Raw genomic sequence first — 18,844 nt, forward strand, 5'->3', positions numbered from 1 at the left:
ATGAATAAATAAAGATCATAAAGGGAAAAGAATGGCAAAGTTCCCAGGGATCCCACCCGTGCGGCTGTGAGGTCTGGGGAAGTTGTTCTCAGGTGTTGCAGTACAGCCTGGCTAGAAGGCGTAGAGGTATACAATGCCAAGTATTCAGGGAACAGAAAGAGAAGGAAGATATAGAGAGACAAGAAACTGAGTAACGAAGAAAGACAAAAAGGAAAAAAGTGGGAAAAGAAAACAAAACAAATTTAAAATTAAAAAAAAAAAAGAGAGAACAAGAAAAGCCCCCAAAACAAGAGCGAAAAGAAAAGAAAAAAAAAAACCAACAAAAAAAGAAATGTCCTCAGGGATCCCCCTGCACATCTGTGCAAGCCAAGGAGGTAGGTTCCAAGCCACGCAGCACCGCCTGGCCAGAACGGGCTCCCAACTCAAGAAAAGGAAAATAAAACAAACAAACAATTCAAAACAAACGAACAAAAGCTCTGGGATCCCACCAGCACAGCAGCCCAGATCAGGAAGCAGCTCCACACTCGAACGGAGGTCCACAGCCTCTCAGGAAGAAGCAAAGATGGTGCATGGAGCCAGGTAGTTGAGAGAAAGGAGGGGGAGGTGGTGAGAGGTAAGGAAAAAATCAAAAGAAGCGGAAAAAAAGCAACACCAGCAGCCAACAGATGGCACTCAAAGAGCCGGCCCGTTTGGGTGGGTGGAATCCAAGCAGCTGGTGTTTCCTGGACAAGAGATTGTCACCACGGGAAGCAGAGGAGGCCGAGTGGGGGTGAAGTAGGGTGGGAGGTGGGAAAGTAAATATTGCAAATTACCGGTTGTTTTGTCTACCACTGGAAGCTCCGTGAAGCTGCTTTCTTGTACCCTCTGTTTGCTGGTCTCTGGTAAGAGTCCAAGATGGCAGATCCATGCTGTGTTAGCTGATAGGGGACCTCTGCATGAATCTCTCCTCTCTCTCCGTTCTCTGTCAGTTTTCTCACTCCATTTGGTGCTTGGCTGAGTTCTTTATCTCTTTATTTGATGTTTTAGGGTTTCAGGATTGTTGTTTTCTCTGTTCAGCTTAGTTTTTCGGATCTTTGCTGTGGAGGGACGGCGTGGTGCTTCTGCCTAGAGCGCCATTTTGCTGTTTACTCCCTTCAGAACAGTCTTGATTGTCATTTTCTTGTGCACTTGCTGGCCTTAGCCTCAAGCTGTAATTACATTATCTTCAAACAGCAACTAAGAGATATTTCTCATTAAACGTGAACAGAGGAAAGTTTAATTTGTTAGAATTAAGGTGTCCAGAAATCAAATCATTTGTGTGCCAGGGCACTGAAATAAGCATTGCCATTGGAGTTGTCTGTGGTAAGCACCACATGGCCAGGCTTCCATATGGCACAAGTTCACTGCAGATGAGAGGCTGACTCAGGTACTGGAACCCTACATAAAGTCTATGGGGCTGAACTTAGGGCTTTCTTTAGCTTTATGAAGATGGACCAACTCACTTTCTCTCTGTGTTCCCTTAAAGTGGGAGAAACAATCCTGTCATTTCAAAATTATAGAGTCAAGGGATTACACATTGCCTGTCATTTCCCAGTGATTCTGAGACGATGTGTATTTAGTGTCATGGATTGAATGATGTCCCCCCGAAAATGTATCAGTTTGGCTGGGCCATGATTCCCAGTATTGTGTGGTTTTCCTCTATTTCGTGATTGTAATTTTATGTTGAAGAGGATTAGGGTGGGATTGTAACACCCTTAATAAGGTCACATCCCTGATCCAATGTGAAGGGAATTTCCCTGGGGTGTAGCCTACACCACCTTTTATCTTACAAGAGATAAAAGGAAAAGGAAGCAAGCAGAGAGTGGGGGACCTCATCCCACCAAGAAAGCAACACCAGGAGCAGAGTGTCCTTTGGACCCGAGGTTCCTGCACCTGAGAAGCTCCTCGACCAGGGGAAGACTGATGAGAAGGAGCTTCCTCCAGAGCCGGCAGAGAGTGAAAGCCTTCCCCTAGAGCTGATGCCCTGAATTTGGACTTTTACCCTACTTTACTATGAGGAAATAAATTTCTCTTTGTTAAAGCCATCCACTTGTATTTCTGTTACAGTGGCACTAGATGACTAAGACATTTAGGATAAACATATGTGTACAACATCCGAGAATAATGATGAATGCTTAACTCTCAATAAGGTGAATTAAGAGCATCAAAACTAGTAACTAGGCTTTTCTTTGACTTGTGGGGTGGCGGCGGGGGGGCAACTTTGGATTCAGAAAGACTTGGGTTTGAAAACATGACTTTATTATTAGTTAGTTATATATACTTGGGAAATTTGTTAACATCTCTAAGCTTGAATATCCTCATCTGTTAAATGGTGAGAATAGCAACTTTGCTGGGTTGACACGATGATTCGGTGACATAGTATAAGTTCCTAGTCCAATGTTTGACAGGCCAATGCTAGCTCTTTCTATTCCAACTTTCCCTGTCACCAATTTGGAATAGAATATAAGGATCTATGAAGCAGTAGCAAAAGGGATATACTCTGAGGAAGAAGGGATGGGCACCCTTCTCCTGAGGCAGAGAAGTAGCCTGCAGGTGCCAAGTGAGGTTAATCCCTTTGCCCCTGACACTGTCCTCCTCCCCTTGCCTTCCAGCCCCTGAAAATGCACTGCAGGGATTGTGCCCTGGTGACAAGCTCAGGACATCTGCTGCGCAGCCGGCAAGGCACCCAGATTGACCAGACAGAGTGTGTCATCCGCATGAATGACGCCCCCACGCGCGGCTACGGGTGCGATGTTGGCAATCGCACCAGCCTGAGGGTCATCGCGCATTCCAGCATCCAGAGGATCCTGCGCAACCGCCATGACTTGCTCAACGTGAACCAGGGCACCGTGTTCATCTTCTGGGGCCCCAGCAGCTACATGCGGCGGGACGGCAAGGGCCAGGTCTACAACAACCTGCAGCTCCTGAGCCAGGTGCTGCCGCGGCTGAAAGCCTTCATGATCACGCGCCACAAGATGCTGCAGTTTGATGAGCTCTTCAAGCAGGAGACTGGCAAAGACAGGTACAGAAACATGGAGCGTATCTTTTGCTAAGGGTCTTTGTTGCAGACCCCACTGCTCATATCCTTGATAGAGGTCACCTGTAGGGTACCCCTGGCGACTCGGGTGCTCAAACTGAATGCATAAGACAAAAGGAAATGAAGCAGTGAGACAACTGTATGGATAATTCAGGCCCAGAGTTTTATTTCTGAGGAAGAGGCTACAGCTGCTGGCCTACGCTGGTAGTGAGTGTGAGATAACAGCTTTGTTGAGTTTCATTTCATTCAGGTGAACACAAAGCAAAAAGAAGTGTGTGGGTGTAATTTTGCCTTTCAAAGGCAAAAATTTATTTATCCAACAAATATTTATTGAGTACTTACTACCTGCTCAGCACTGTGCCTTGCACTGGGAACCTGTCAAACAACGAGACAGATCTGGACCCTGCCTTCACAAACATGAAGTTTATAAGGAGGACAGACATCCACTGTGTAATGACCAGTGTGCTGAGGGTCATGTGAGGGGAAGAAGATGGTGCTGTGATACCTGAGGCAGGGAGCTCTGACATGGTCTAGGACAGTGTTTTCCAGACTGTTGGTTACAATTCAATAATGGGATATGCGATCAATAGAAAGTCACTGTAAGATTTTTTTTAATGTAATGGGAAAAAATGGGGTGGAATGGAATAAAAAAGACAATATCAGCATGCATCCCACATAGTAAGACAAAGTATTGTTTCATGAAAACTTTATTTTGGTTTTATACATATAAATACACATATACGAAGAAAATGTATACATATATGGGAGTTTCTTTCGGGGGTGATGAAAATGTTCTGGAATTAGGTAATGGTGATGGTTGCACAACTCTAAATATATTTTAAACCACTGAATTATATACTTTAAAAAATAAAATGAGGAAAAAAAGAAAAACATCTAATAAAAACCTAATGTGTGTGTGTGTATACACATATACAGTACACACACACACACACACACACACACACATAAAACCCTTGCCATTAAGTTGATTCTGACTCTTGGTGATCTACCCCATGTGATGGAGTAGAACTGCTCGATAGGATTTTCTGGGCTTCAATCTTTATCGAAGCAGATTACCAGGCCTTTCTTCTGTGGCATCGCTGGGGAGTTCTAACTGCCAACCTTTACATTAGCAGCCTAGCACAAACCCTTTGTGCCACCCAGGGACCTATATATAATATATGTATATGTATATACACCCAATCATGATGTAGAATATATTTCTGTCTGTAGGTCGAAATATTTTGAAAATCCCTAGTCTAAGAGATGAGGGAAAGGCTTTCTCAAAAAGGCATATTTAAGCTGAGACTTTAGCTGAGAATATTTCACCAAGTGAAGAAAGACCTTGGGCCTTCCTGATGGATACAAGTGATCAGAGGTGAGAGAATGGGCAGTGGGTGGAGGAAGGTCCTCTATGGCTGCATTGAGAGGGGCTGGGGAAGAAGGGGAGAGTGACCCGTGATAAAACAGGGAGATGAAGGGTCATGAACAGTGTAGTCTAAAACACAGTATAGTCCAAATACAGAGCTTTGAGATGAAATTCTGGCTCAATCACTTACTGGCCGTGTGTTTTGGAGACTCGGTGACCTTTTATTTGAAAAGAGGATAGTGACTACCTCATGGGATTGGTCTAATGATTAGATTACCTTGTTTCCTTAATTCTAAAACACCTACTTTTATAACTAATGTAACTTTAATGATGTAATTTATCCCCCCAACACACACACACACTTTGAGATGGAAAAACTGTTGTTGAGAAAATTTTTTATCTTAAAACTAAATGAATATGATTAATGAAATAAAGAATTTTAAGCACTGATTCCATGCCACAAGAAGCAGCAAGTTGTTGGAGAGCAGAATTTAAAGAAAGACCAAACTCCAGTGTCTCCAAATTCTTGGCGTGGAAGTTTTCCTTATAAAGCCTGGAAACCCTGTGACCATTTGAGGGTCTGTCCAGGCAGGAGTGGGCATTGAGTCTGGGACAGGGAGGACAGAGAGTGCCCGCCACTGCCCACTATACCCTCCTTTCTTGAAGCTCCAGCAGGCAAGATGTCTAGCCCAGCCAGTAAATCACGTAAGGATCCTGATCGTCATCCCAGGCTGCCTCCTAAAAGCCACAAATAAAAAAGACTATCACTCATATTCCCCACGTGTCTGTCAGTTTGTCATACTGTGGGGCTTGCATGTTGCTGTGATGCTGGAAGCTATGCCACCAGTATTCAGATACCAGCAGGGTCACCCATGGTGGACAGGTTTCAGCTGAGTTTTCAGACTAAGACAAACTAGGAAGAAGGACCTGGCAGTCTACTTCTGAAAAGAATTAGCCAGTGAAAACCTATGAATAGCAGCAGAATATTGTCTGATATTGTCTGAAGATGAGCCCCCAGGTTGGAAGGCACTCAAAATGCGACTGGGGAAGAGCTGCCTCCTCAAAGTAGAGTCGACCTTAATGACATGGATGGAGTCAAGCTTTCGGGACCTTCATTTGCTGATGTGGCACAACTCAAAATGAGAAGAAACAGCTGCAAACATCCATTAATAATATGAACATGGAATGTATGAAGTATGAATCTAGGAAAATTGGAAATCATCAGATATGAAATGGGATGCATAAACATCAATATCCTAGGCATTAGTGAGCTGAAACGGACTGGTATTGGCCATTTTGAATTGGACGATCATATGGTCTACTATGCCGGGAATGACAGCTTGAAGAGGAAAGGCACTGCATTCATAGTCAAAAAGAACATTTCAAGATCTATCCTAAAGTGCAACACTATCAGTGATAGAATAATATCCATATGCCTACAAGGGAGGCCAGTTAATATGACTGTTGTTCAAATTTACACACCAACCACTAAGGCCAAAGATGAAGAAATTGAAGATTGTTAACAGCTTCTGCAGTCTGAAATTGATCGAACATGCAATCAGGATGCATAGATAATTATGGTGATTGGAATGCCAAAGTTGGAAACAAAGAAGAAGAATCGGTAGTTGGAAAATATGGCTTTGGTGATAGAAACGATGCTGGAGATTGCATGACAGAATTTTGCAAGACCAACGACTTCTTCATTGCAAATACCTTTTTTCACCAACATAAATGGTGACTATACACATGGACCTCACCAGATGGAATACACAGGAATCAAATCGACTGCATCTATGGAAAGAGATGATGGAAAAGCTCAATATCATCAGTCAGAACAAGGCCAGGGGCCAACTGCAGGACAGACCGTCGATTGCTCATATGCAAGTTCAAGTTGAAACTGAAGAAAAGTAAAGCAAGTCCACAAGAGCCAAAGTACGACCTTGAGTATATCCCATTTGAATTTAGAGACCATCTCAAGAATAAATTTGACACGTTGAACACTAATGAATGACTGAAGACCAGACGAGTTGTGGAATGACATCAAGGACATCATACATGAAGAAAGCAAGAGGTCATTAAAAAGACAGGAAAGAAATAAAAGACCAAAATGGGTGTCAACAGAGACTCTGAAACTTGCTCTTAAACGTCAAGTAGCTACAGCAAAAGGAGGAAATGATGAAGTAAAAGAACTGAAGAGAAGATTTCAAAGGACAGTTTGAGAAGGCAAAGTAAAGTATTATAATGACATGTGCGAAGACCTGGAGATAGAAAACCAAAAGGGAAGAACACGCCCAGCATTACTCAAGCTGGAAGAACTGAAGAAAAAATTCAAGCCTCGAGTTGCAATAGTGACGGATTCTATGGGGAAAATATTAAACAACACAGGAATCATCAAAAAAAGATGGAAGAAGTACACAGAGTCATTATACCAAAAAGAATTGGTCGACATTCAGCTATTTCAACAGGTAGCATATGATCAGGAACCGATGGTACTGAAGGAAGAAGTCCAACTTGCGCTAAAGACATTGGCGAAAAACAAGGCTCCAGGAATTGACAGAACTTCAATTGAGATGTTTCGGCAAATGGATGCAGCACTGGAAGTGGTCACTCATCTATGCCGAGAAATTTGGAAAACAGCTACCTGGCCAACTGACTGGAAGAGATCCATATGTATGCCTATTCCCAAGAAAGGTGATGCAACCAAATGTGGAAATTATCAAAGGATATCATACGCAAGTAAAATTTTGCTGAAGATCATTCAAAAGCGGCTGCAGAAGTATATCCACAGGGTACTGCCAGAAATTCAAGCCGGATTCAGAAGAGGACATGGAACAAGGGATGTCATTGCTGATGTCAGGTGGATCCTGGCTGAAAGCAGAGAATACCAGAAAGATGTTTACCTGTGTTTTATTGACTATGCTAAGGCATTCGACTGTGTGAATCATAACAAATTAAGGATATTTCGAAAAAAGGGAATTCCAGAACACTTAACTGTGCTGATGAGGAATCTGTACATAGATCAAGAGGCAGTTGTTCGAACAGAGCAAGGGGATACTGCATGGTTTAAAGTCAGGAAAGGTGTGCGTTAGGGTTCACCATACCTATTCAATCTATATGCTGAGCAAATAATCCGAGAAGCTGGACTATATGAAGAACAGGGCATCAGGATTAGAGAAAGACTCATTAACAAACTGCATTATGCAGATGACACAAGCTTGCTTGCTGAAAGTGAAGAAGACTTGAAACACTTACTGATGAAGATCAAAGACTACAGCTGTCAGTATGGTTTACACCTCAGCATGAAGAAAACAAAAATCCTCACAGCTGGACCAATAAGCAACATAATGATAAATGGAGAAAAGATTGAAGTTGTCAAAGTTTTCATTTTACTTGGATCCACAATCAACACCCATGGAAGCAGCAGTCAAGAAATCAAAAGACACATTGCATTAGGCAAATCTGTTGCAAAAGACCTCTTTAAAGTGTTGAAAAGCAAAGATGTCATTTTAAGGACTAAGGTGCGCCTGACCCAAGCCATGGCGTTTTCAGTTGCCTCATATGCATGCAAAAGCTGGACAATTAATAAGGAAGACCAAAGAATTGATGCCTTTGAATTGTGGTGTTTGTGAAGAATACTGAATATACCGTGGACTGCCAAAAGAACGAACAGGTCTGTCTTGAAAGACGTACAACCAGAATGCTCCTTAGAAGCAAGGATGGGAGACTACATCTTACATACTTTGGACATGTTGTCAGAAGAAATCAATCCCTGGAGAATGGTATCATGCTTGCTAAAGTATAGGGTCAGCAAAAAAGAGGAAGACCCTCAACCACATGGATTGGCATGGTGGCTGCAACAATGGGCTCAAGCATAACAATGATTGTGAGGATGGCGCAGGACAAGACAGTGTTTCGTTCTATTGTTCATAGGGTTGCTATGAGTCAGAACCAACTCGATGGCACCTAACAACAACGTCACTCTTATGAATGAGCTATTTAGGTAAAAAAGTATTTTATAAGGGACAAAGAGTGAGGGAAGTTTTTTACAGTTTCATTTTTTTCCTGGTTGGAAGATTTGAAGTAACTATAAACACTCTCTTCAACAGAAAACACCTCTCTTCTGAATTAAAATGACTGATAAATTTAAATATTATTGGAAGACTACTGTAGTATTAGCTGTTTAGGACTGTAACCCATTGCTTATGGATCTTCTTAACAGATGATTTCAAATTGGTAACACAGAGACAAAGTCATTCTACCCTTTGGTCACTTAGAGATTATGGAACAACATCACATACGGCAAATCCAATTTAGTAAGTTCTGGGCAGTGACAACTTCTTGTTCACCAGGTCTATCATCCTGGTGAGGGGCTGGTGAGAAAGGAGCCAATTCTTTGTAGACTAACCACTGAATTTCCCTTTCCACAGACTGCAGGGTGTCTACACAGTCCCTGTTCAGGGAATTCACAGTCACAAATATATAGGGTACCAAAATACATTGTCACTTATACAAGCTTTGGGCCTCTGACCTTAGGAAACTGTCTTATAAAAGCTAATATTGGCTTAATATTCTCTAACCAAAGGGTTGGCAGTTCGAACCCACCCAGCTACTCCACAAGAGAAAGACCTGGCAATCTGCTTCCATAAAGATTATAGTCAAGAGATTTGGTTCCTTCGTTTGGAGGTTTAGGGTCATGGTTTCATCCCAGTTAATTGGCCTAATAACATGTGTAGTGCTTCTATTCTACCTCCGAGCTCATGCATAGTGCCTGGGGTTTTAAAAGCTTGCAAGCAGCCATCCAAGGTATGACAATTAGTCTCTACTCACCTAGAGCAACAGAGGAAGAAGGAGAGTCAGGAATAGGAGGAGGAAGGTGGATATGAAATATGTAGCTAATTGACTGCATGAACAACTGCTTCTTTTGCCATGAGACCAGAACTGGATGGTGCCCAGCTACCATTACTGAACACTTTGACCAAAGATTCTGTAGAAGAATCCTGATCAAAAGGGGGAAAATGGAGAACAGAATTTTAAATTCTCATGGACTCCAGACTTTCTGGAGCCATAGAGGCTGGATACCTCTGAAACTATTGCACAATAGTTAAACTAGGAAAAATTGTCTGCCTTGATTATTATGCTCTTTTAAGAACTATCTATATGGGATCAAAGTGACAACAGCAACTCAAAAAATTAGATAGTAACCTTAGAGGAATAGTGAGTTTATATTAATGGGGGAGGAACAACTCAGAAAAGGAGGGTGAGAATGTTGCAACTCAAAGAATGTAATCAATGTCCCTGAATTGTACATGTAGAAACTGTTGAATTGGTGTATGTTTTGCCATGTATATTCTCAACAAAAAAATAAAATAAAATTTTTAAAAAATTACAGCCAATTAAACCCTATGAGGTAGTTCTACTCTGTCACATGATGTTACCGAGTCGAAAACAGCTAGACCGCACCTGACAACAACAATTCTTAACCTGCAACCTGCTCCAGTCTAGAAGAACTTAATCAGAAACAGCCATTTAGAACAAAACTATTTCTGTACATTAAAACACAAAACCTCTAGGGTCCAATAGTATTTCCTAAATGTATGATTTTCTGGAAACCCAACAAAACAGTAGCATGTGTTGAAGATACACCAAGTGTGGAATATCTAATTTTGCATATCTCGTAATCATTTCAGGCTATTATTTTGAAGAAGTAGGATAATTCAATTGATTTTGATTTATAGAAGTTTCACTCTAGTTAAAAGTGGAAGAAAGAAATGGCTCAGAACTATCTGCAATTAAGAAGCGTGACAAATGACATAGATGGCCAAGTGGTAGTCTTTGATATTAGAAAGTAGCTGTACTTGAAAATAACTTTATAATTGAATAAGGGTACATTAGGAAAATATGATTCAGAACCAATATTATAGTAATTAGATAAAGGAAGCATAAATGAAATAACTTGAGGAAGAATATTTCCATAGAGATTATAAATGAGTTTCTGGTGGAGCAGAAAGGCCTTTAATTGTAATTTAGTATGCACTATAGAATTATCAGCTCAGTGTGTTACTTCATCATATAAAAGAATATCTGATAATTTTCCCTAATAAGCACATGACAGCTCTTCATATTCTTTCATTATAGCTGATTAAGTGTAAAAACAGTAGATACTCTTTTGTTGGAAAAGGAGTTGAAATCTTTTTGAAAAGACAGCACAAAGCAGTTGCATTTCCATAGCATATGATCCCAAAAGGCTATTATTTAGGAAGTCTAAGGAATTTTAAGTGGCAGTTTAAAAAACTCTTCACTTTAGTTTCTTTAGTCTTCCACTGTGTATTCTCCCCATTTTTACCCACAAAACCTTGGTCTGTAGAGCCACATCCTCCTGTGTTTCAGGCTGTACTGCATCACACACAAAAAGCCAAAATTATGGGGGAGTTCCTGGCCCAAGAAAAGATTCCTTGGCATTTCTAGCAGCTCTAAAAGCATAGGAATACAGGCTTGATTCCCAGATCAGTTATTCTGGGGACATAAGTGTGTCTCATTCTTCTCCTGAGCCCCACATCCTCCCCGTTTGTCTTAGTTTCTTAGTGCTGCTGTAACAGAAATACCACAAGTGGGTGGTTTTAAAGAACAGAAATTTATTTTCTCACAGTTGAGGAGGCTAGAAGTCTGAATTCCGAGTTCCAGCTCCAGGGGAAGTCTCTCTCTGTAGGTTCTCTGGGAAGATACTTGTCTCAGCTTCCTAACACCAGCGTTCCTCAGTTCCTTGGAAATCTCCACATGGCGTCTTTCTTTCCCCAATTTGTGCTTGCTTCTCTCTGTGTCTAATCTGCTCTTTTTGTATCTCAAAAGTCATTAGGTTTAAGAGACATCATACACAGATACAGCTTCATTAACAGAACAAAGAAAACCCTATTCCCAAATGGGATTACATCCACAGGCATAAAACAAAAAAAACCCAAACCTTTGGGTCAACTCAATTCCAACTCACAGCGACCCTACAGGACAGAGTAGAACTGTGCCATAGGGTTTCCAAGGTTGTAATCTTTATGGAAGCAGATTGCCACATCTTTCTCCCATGGATCGGCTGGGGGGTTCGAACTACCCATCTTTCAATTAGCTGCTGAGTGCTTAACCACTGCACCACCAGCGCTCTTTAAGATTCAACTTTCTAGCTCTGGCTCGCTTTGCTCTTTTTTTTTTTTTTTTCCGTTCTGCTGTATCTTGACCCAATAATATCCCAGGAAGGACATTTAAAATTTCCTAAAGATTCAACTTTAAATGTCCTTCCTGTGATATTACTGGGTCAGGATACAGTAGAATGGGGGGGAAAAAAGTGAGCAAAGGGAGTCAGAGCTAGAAAGTTGAAGCCATGAATTTAGGAATGACCAAATCACCTATGCCTGTCAGACATTTGACAAGACAAAAGATTCCTTAAAATGTCCCTTTTTTTTCCTTTTCTTTTCTTTTTTTTTTGAGCTCTTATGTGAAATGAAAAGAATGCAAACTGTTTAATAAAAGGCTCCCTTCTCAGGGAGGGGTGCTACATTCTCCAAGTACAAAAGCTTTTCTGCCACTCTGGTATTCACATCGCATATGGTACTATGGCCGGGCAAAGTCAGACAGTCTGACCTTGGGGATAAGGTGTTTGAAACTGGCTAATGAGGCATGCCATAAGCACTGAAAAAAAGTAAAAGCAGCAACCCCCGAAGAATTGAAATTAATATTCACAGCAACATAGCATGGTAGACCAACGGAGTCATTCTCAAAGAGTCAAATTAGGCCCTGATATTGTGTCTCCACATTTATCCTTAGGCTTGACACGTGGGTGGAGCTCAGTACAGATGTTTGAATGGGCAGATACATGAATGTCAGAATGCACAGATTCATTCCTTAAAATGCTGTCAATTTTTGGTCTTCTAATAACAAATCTTCGTAAAGCTCTGAAAGTTCTGAGGTAAAATAAAACAAATAATTAAACATAAGCATCCCTGTGGCCCTTTTCCTCACGTTAACTTTTCCCAAATGAATGTACTTCTTCTAAGGAAGACATTCAGTCAAAATGTTCATGTTAATTAGTCTAACTGAAGGGAAGCTTCTGCAGATAGATAGACGAGATAGATAGACAGAGAGATAGATAGACAGACAGGTAGATAAGTAGACAGATAAGAGAGATAGATGGATGATAGGTAGATAGATATCTATGTGTCGATTCGTATTTAATAAGTTTTTCATTATCTAGCCTGCTTGGAGAACAATTAGGATTTCTAGCTGGTCAAGTATTCTGGTTAATAAAGTGTTGTCTTCTACACAGAGATTGTAATCTTATAAGGAATTAAGTAGCAGTAGCTAAAGCAAAACGAAGAAATGATGCAGTAAAAGAGCTGAACAGAAGATTTCAAAGGGCAGCTTGAGAAGGCAAAGTAAAGTATTATAATGACATGTGCAAAGACCGAGAGTTAGAAAACCAAAAGGGAAGTACATGTTCAGCATTTCTCAAGCTGAAAGAACTGAAGAAAAAACTCAAGCCCTGAGTTGCAACATTGAAGGATTCTATGGGGAAAATATTAAATGATACAGGAAGCATCAAAAGAAGATGGAAGGAATACACAGAGTCATTATACCAGAAATAATTGGTTGACATTCAGCCATTTCAGGAGGTAGCATATGATCAAGAACCGAAGGTACTGAAGGAAGAAGTCCAAGCTGCACTGAACACATAGGTGAAAAACAAGGCTGCAGGAATTGATGGAATATCAGTTGAGATGTTTCAGCAAATGGATGCAGCGCTGGAAGTGCTCACTTGTCTATGCTAAGAAATTTGGAAGACAGCTACCTGGGCAACCGACCGGAAGAGATCCATTTTTGTGCCCATTCTAAGGAACAGTGATTCAACAGAATGTGGAAATTATTGAACAATATCATTAATACCACGGGCAAGTAAAATTTTGCTGAAGATCATTCAAAAAATGTTGCAGAAGTACATTGACAGGGAACTGCCAAAACTGAAGCCGAATTCAGAAGAGGACATGGAATGAGGGATATCATTGCTGATGTCAGATGGATCTTGGCTGAAAGCAGAGAATACCAGAAAGATGTTTACCTGTGTTTTATTGACTATGCAAAGGCATTTGACTGTGTGGATCATAACAAATTATGGATGACATTGGGACAAATGGGAGTTCCAGAACACTTAATTGTGCTCATGAGGAACTTGTACATAGATCAAGAGACAGTCATTGGAACAGAACAAGGGAATACTGCATGGTTTAATATCAGAAAAGGTGTGCTTCAGGATTGTATCCTTTCACCATACTTATTCAGTCTGTATGCTGAACAAATAATCCGAGAACCTGGACGATATGAAGAAGAACAGGACATTAGGACTGGGGGAAGACTCATTAACAAACTGTGATATGCAAATGACACAACTTTGCTTGCTGAAAGTGAAGAGGACTTGAAGCACTTACTGATGAAGATCAAAGACTACAGCCTTTATTATGGATTACACCTTAACATAAAGAAAACAAAAATCCTCACAACTGGACCAATAAGCAACATCATGATAAACAGAGAAAAAAATTGAAGTTGTCAAGGATTTTGTTTTACTTGGAACCACAATCAACGCCCATTGAAGGAGCATTCAAGAAACCAAAAGACGCATTGCACTGGGCAAATCTGCTGCAAAAGACTTTTGAAAGTGTTAAAAAGCAAAGATGTCACCTTGAGGACTAAGGTGTGCCTAACCCAAGCCATGGTGTTTTCAGCTGCCTCATCTGCATGTGAAAGCTGGACAACAAATAAAGAAGATCAAAGAAGAATTGATGTCTTTGAATTATGGTATTGGTGAAGAATACTAAATATACTATGGACTGCCAGAAGAACGAACAAATCTGTCTTGGAAGAAGTATAGCCAGAATCCTCATTAGAACAGAGGATGGTGAGATATGTCTCACATACTTTGGGCATGTTATCAGGAGGGACCAATCCCTGGAGAAGGACATCATGCTTGGTAAAGTACAGGGTCAGTGAAAAAGAGGAAGACCTTCAACGAGATGGATTGACACAGTGGCTGCAACAATGGGCTCAAGCACAACAACAGTTGTGAGGATGGTGCAGGACCGGGCAGTGTTTTCTTCTGTTGTACATGGAGTCACTATGACTTGGAACCGACTCAATGGCATCCAACAACAACAGCATGCGCTTAAACACTGTAACGTTGATCATCATTTTTGGTGATGTAGAAGTCCCTTGAGCATCCTTTAGTGACACAAATTCACCATGGGGGAGCATCAACATCAATTATCATTCTGCCATGGAATATGGCAGTGTTGGTAAAATATTTTTATTTGGTAAAATCCTAGATATTTACCAGACAGTGAGATAGAGAGAGAGTTTATAGTCAGCCTTGCTCCATAAAGGATTTAAGACAGGAGTGGGTATGATTACTTTGCCAGCCTGCAGACTTAATTGTTGTTCCTTCCAGGAAGATCTCCAACACTTGGCTCAGCACTGGCTGGTTCACGATGACGATTGCGCTGGAGCTCTGTGACAGGATAAATGTTTATGGAATGGTGCCCCCAGACTTCTGCAGGTAGGATTTATTTTGCAAGTGTAATTCATCAGTGGTGGTGTGCAGGGTTTATAAATATCTGATTCCCAATAGCAACCACAAAACATGTCTAACTGTCTTCTTGGAGCAATTAATTAACATGTCCCAAGTCCTGGTTCTAGAAACAACAAACAGCATTTAATTATATAATATAAAATATTGAAAGTTTTTGTTCGTACTGCTGGAGAAGTAATCCATCTTGTGGGCTTCATTTATCCTGTGAATATTTATCAGCCAAAAGCAACATAATAATTGGCATATTATTAATGATAATATTAAAAGCATTAAATATTAGTTTTCTCCTTATTTGAAAGGAATGTGGTACTTTTTAATGCATTAAAGAGGGCAATTCCCTTGATGGTGGGGCCTGTTTTCTAAAATTAAAGTATTCCTCTGAGCCTCTTTTCCTTGCCACAACTGCAGCCTCAGTTTGTGTTTCTAAGGCCAAGAGCACAGGCCTAATTATTTTGATGTATCAAGCTAAAGGGAATATGCATGCATCTTGGTTGCTACCTTAAGTTACTTCCTGGCATGTGCCCAGGCAGAATTTGGTGTGTACCAGCAGATGTCCTGAGGAGTATCCAGGGTCTGATTTGTGGAAGCCTGCTTGAAAATATGCCCATAATTTGAAGTAGTGATGCCAATAAATTCAGAAAGTGCCCTAGTTTTTCAGAATGCCTGATGACCTGCACTTGGGCTCAATCCTGATCTTTAAATGATAAAACCTAGGGTGGGAGGCATTTTAAACTTGCTTGTTAAAATTTGTATTTGCTTATACTTCTGTGTCTTATAAATCTAACAACTTCTTGAAGGCCATGGGCCTTTAGGCAAAAGCTACAATTTGGAGGTGTGAAGCAACGATGAGAAAGAATACTTAATCATGCCATTACCACTTGGTCACTCTTCTTCTACCCTTTTAAACCCAAAGGCCCAACACAGCAGCAGGACTAGTTTGTATATAAGAGCCAGGTCACCAGAAGGAGAAGGAAATATGTGGACAGAGGAGGGCTTTGACATTTGCCTGGACTCACCTATCCCCACTGGTGACATAATGCAGTGTGGTCTGGAGCCAGGTGGCACAGGTTCAAAGCCCAGCCTAGCCACTTACTAATCATGTAACCTTGAGCAAGGTGCTTAATCTCTCTGTGTCTCAGTTTCATCATCTACAAAAACGGATGTGATGATAATAATAGACTCTGCCTCATAGAGTTGTGGGCAGATTAAATAAGTCAATACATGTTAAGCATTTGGAACAGCACCTGGCACATGGCAAGCAAATGGTAAGAGTTAGCTTGGATCCTCATCCTGTTCCTCATCAATTATCTCCCTGATCTGGTCTCCCTGTTCAACAACCCATGTGCAAAAAGTACTTAAGAGGGTATAAAAAAAGCAAACCGCCTTCTCAAATCAACAGACTAACAAAGGCAGTGGGAACACCACTTGTGGGCATGCAAAAAGCTGTCATAGTTGATGTCTATACTGCTGATATAATTATGTAATATTGCCATTAGGATGCCAGAGATAAAAATCATGAATAAACTGAAATGTTAATGGCTTAGAGTGATCAAGGAAATATTCCATTTATTATGGAAAACAAATGAAAGGCAAGTTAACCTGTCATGTCTCTTACTCAGAGTTAGTTCATCGTGACTTCATGTACAGTAGGATGGAAACACTTTATGTAATGATACTCACAAGGAAATCAAGATAATGTCAATGCGCTAGATGTTGCAGCCAGCTCTGGGTTTCTGTTCTGATCTTACCATTCCAGAGAATTGATGGCTTTTTCTCACAAGATGCTTTCTGCAAGAACTCTTCAAAAGAACCCTGAGTTCCTCAGGAAAGTGAAGTTTGCTAAGTGCCATCTGGTGGCGAGGGTTAGGGCTAGAGGGAAAATCCTCCTCTAAGGCATAATGCCTGTTTTGGGAAGGGTGAAAAGGGAAAGACCAGGAGCAGCACAGACTTATTCCTAAATTCCTTGACTCTTCATTTCCAGAAACATGTTGCCTGAACCACCCACCAGGCACCTAGCATGGTGCTTAGGAGCCTCGGTTTGGGGGCAGCAGAAGTAGATTTGAAATGTAGCTCTGCCAGTTCCTAACTGGGTGACCTTGAGCCTTATTTTCTTCATCTGTAAAGAAAATAGTAAGGGCAAGTAGGTTATGGTGAGGATTAAATGAGATAATGGATGCAAAATGCTTGATAGCATACCTAGCATATGGTTAGTGCTCAGTAAAGATTATCAACATTATACCCAGCACTTGAGAGTTGCCCCGAAAGATTTCAAACACTGTGGAGGATTCAAAAAACAGGACACAGCTTTTGGCTTCTAGAGGTTATGATAAGCCTTACCCACAACAAATATAGTGAACATAGCAAAGCCACTTGCCCTGTGAATACAAAAGAAGGTGGCTTTCTGCAGTACTCATCCAAGAGTCAAATTACTCTTACAAATGGTGTCTGCCATCAGAGAATAAGAAAGCAACTTGTCAGTCAGTCCTGTTACTAGTCTAACCATTCCTTATCTCATCTTTATTTTGAAAGAAGCTGAATCCTTTTGGCAGACAACTGTAAGAGGGCAAATCTATTAAATGCCAAAAGCATGGTACAACAATACTGCGGAAGCCAGCACAACTTGTACAACGCAAGGTCATGGAAGCTCCATAAATACATCCAAACTCCCTGAGGGACCGAATTACTGGGCTGAGGGCTGTGGGGACCATGGTCTTGGGGAACATCTAGCTCAGTTGGCATAACTTAGTTTTTAAGGAAAATGTTCTACATTCTACTTTGGTGAGTAGCTCGTAAAAGCCTCTGAGTGGCCATCTAAGATACTCCACTGGTCTCACCTCTTCAGGAGCAAGGGAGAATGAAGAAAACTAAAGACACAAGGGAAAGATTAGTCCAAAGGACTGATGGACCACAACTACCACGGCCTCCACCAGACTGAGTCCAGTACAACTAGATGGTGCCTGGCTACCACCACTAACTGCTCTGACAGGGGTCACAATAGAGAGTCCCAGACAGAGCTGAACAAAAACGTAGAACAAAATTCTAACTCACCAAAAAAAGACCAGACTTACTGGCCTGACAGAGACTGGAGAAACCCCAAGACTATGGCCCCTGGACACCCTTTTACCTCAGTAATCAAGTCACTCCTGAGGTTCACCCTTCATCCAAAGATTAGACAGGCTCATAACACAAAATGAGACTAAAGGGGCACACCAGACAATTAAAAAAAAAAAAAAAGCATGGTACATGTGCTGTGACCTCTAGGACTTAAGGAGATAAGAGATCACCAGGGCCCAAAGTGGTAAGTAAAGGTTTTGTGAGCTGATCTAGTCCTCCAGAATGTAAACTCCCTGAGAATAGGAATTTTGGGCTGTTTGGTTCATTGTTGGAGTCCTAGTGCATAGGACAGTCTATATTTACTGTTCTGGCATATAGCAGTGCTCCATAAACATAGGTGAGTGAATGACCCTGCGCTCCACTCCCTCTTAGTGCTGTAGCCAAAGGGCATTGGTATATGAGTCAGAATACCTATTTCTGCCTCTCAGAAGCTGTGACCTCTAGAAAGCTACTTGACCTCATTGAGGATTAATGGGAGCCCTGGTGGAGCAGTGGTTAAGAGCTCACCTGCTAAGCAAAAGATCAGCAGTTTTAACCCACCAGCTGCTTCTTGGAAACCCTATGGGGCAGCTCTACTCTGTCCTATAGGGTCACAATGAGTTGGAATCAACTCGATGGCAACAGGTTTATGGAGGCTTAATGACCTTAGAGAAGTTATTAATGACTCTATGTCTCAGAAACCTTG

The 18,844-nt window shown here is 41.2% G+C and overlaps 1 protein-coding gene across 2 annotated transcripts in view; it reads left to right on the forward strand.

Moving 5' to 3' along the window:
• Nucleotides 1–18,844, forward strand: part of ST6GALNAC5 (ST6 N-acetylgalactosaminide alpha-2,6-sialyltransferase 5) — a 240,151-nt gene that overhangs the window by 209,137 nt on the left and 12,170 nt on the right. The window contains exons 3-4 of one of the 2 annotated variants that reach the window (XM_004369072.1): nt 2,631–3,040; nt 14,905–15,012. In XM_004369072.1, the coding sequence (XP_004369129.1) occupies nt 2,631–3,040; nt 14,905–15,012 (518 nt within the window). Of the gene's footprint in view, nt 1–2,630; nt 3,041–14,904; nt 15,013–18,844 lie in introns of those variants that run through there. The other variant, XM_023731177.1, reaches the window with a different exon arrangement.

This window comes from Trichechus manatus, unplaced genomic scaffold (genome assembly GCF_000243295.1).
Source record: "Trichechus manatus latirostris isolate Lorelei unplaced genomic scaffold, TriManLat1.0 scaffold00003, whole genome shotgun sequence".
Taxonomy (NCBI): domain Eukaryota; kingdom Metazoa; phylum Chordata; class Mammalia; order Sirenia; family Trichechidae; genus Trichechus; species Trichechus manatus.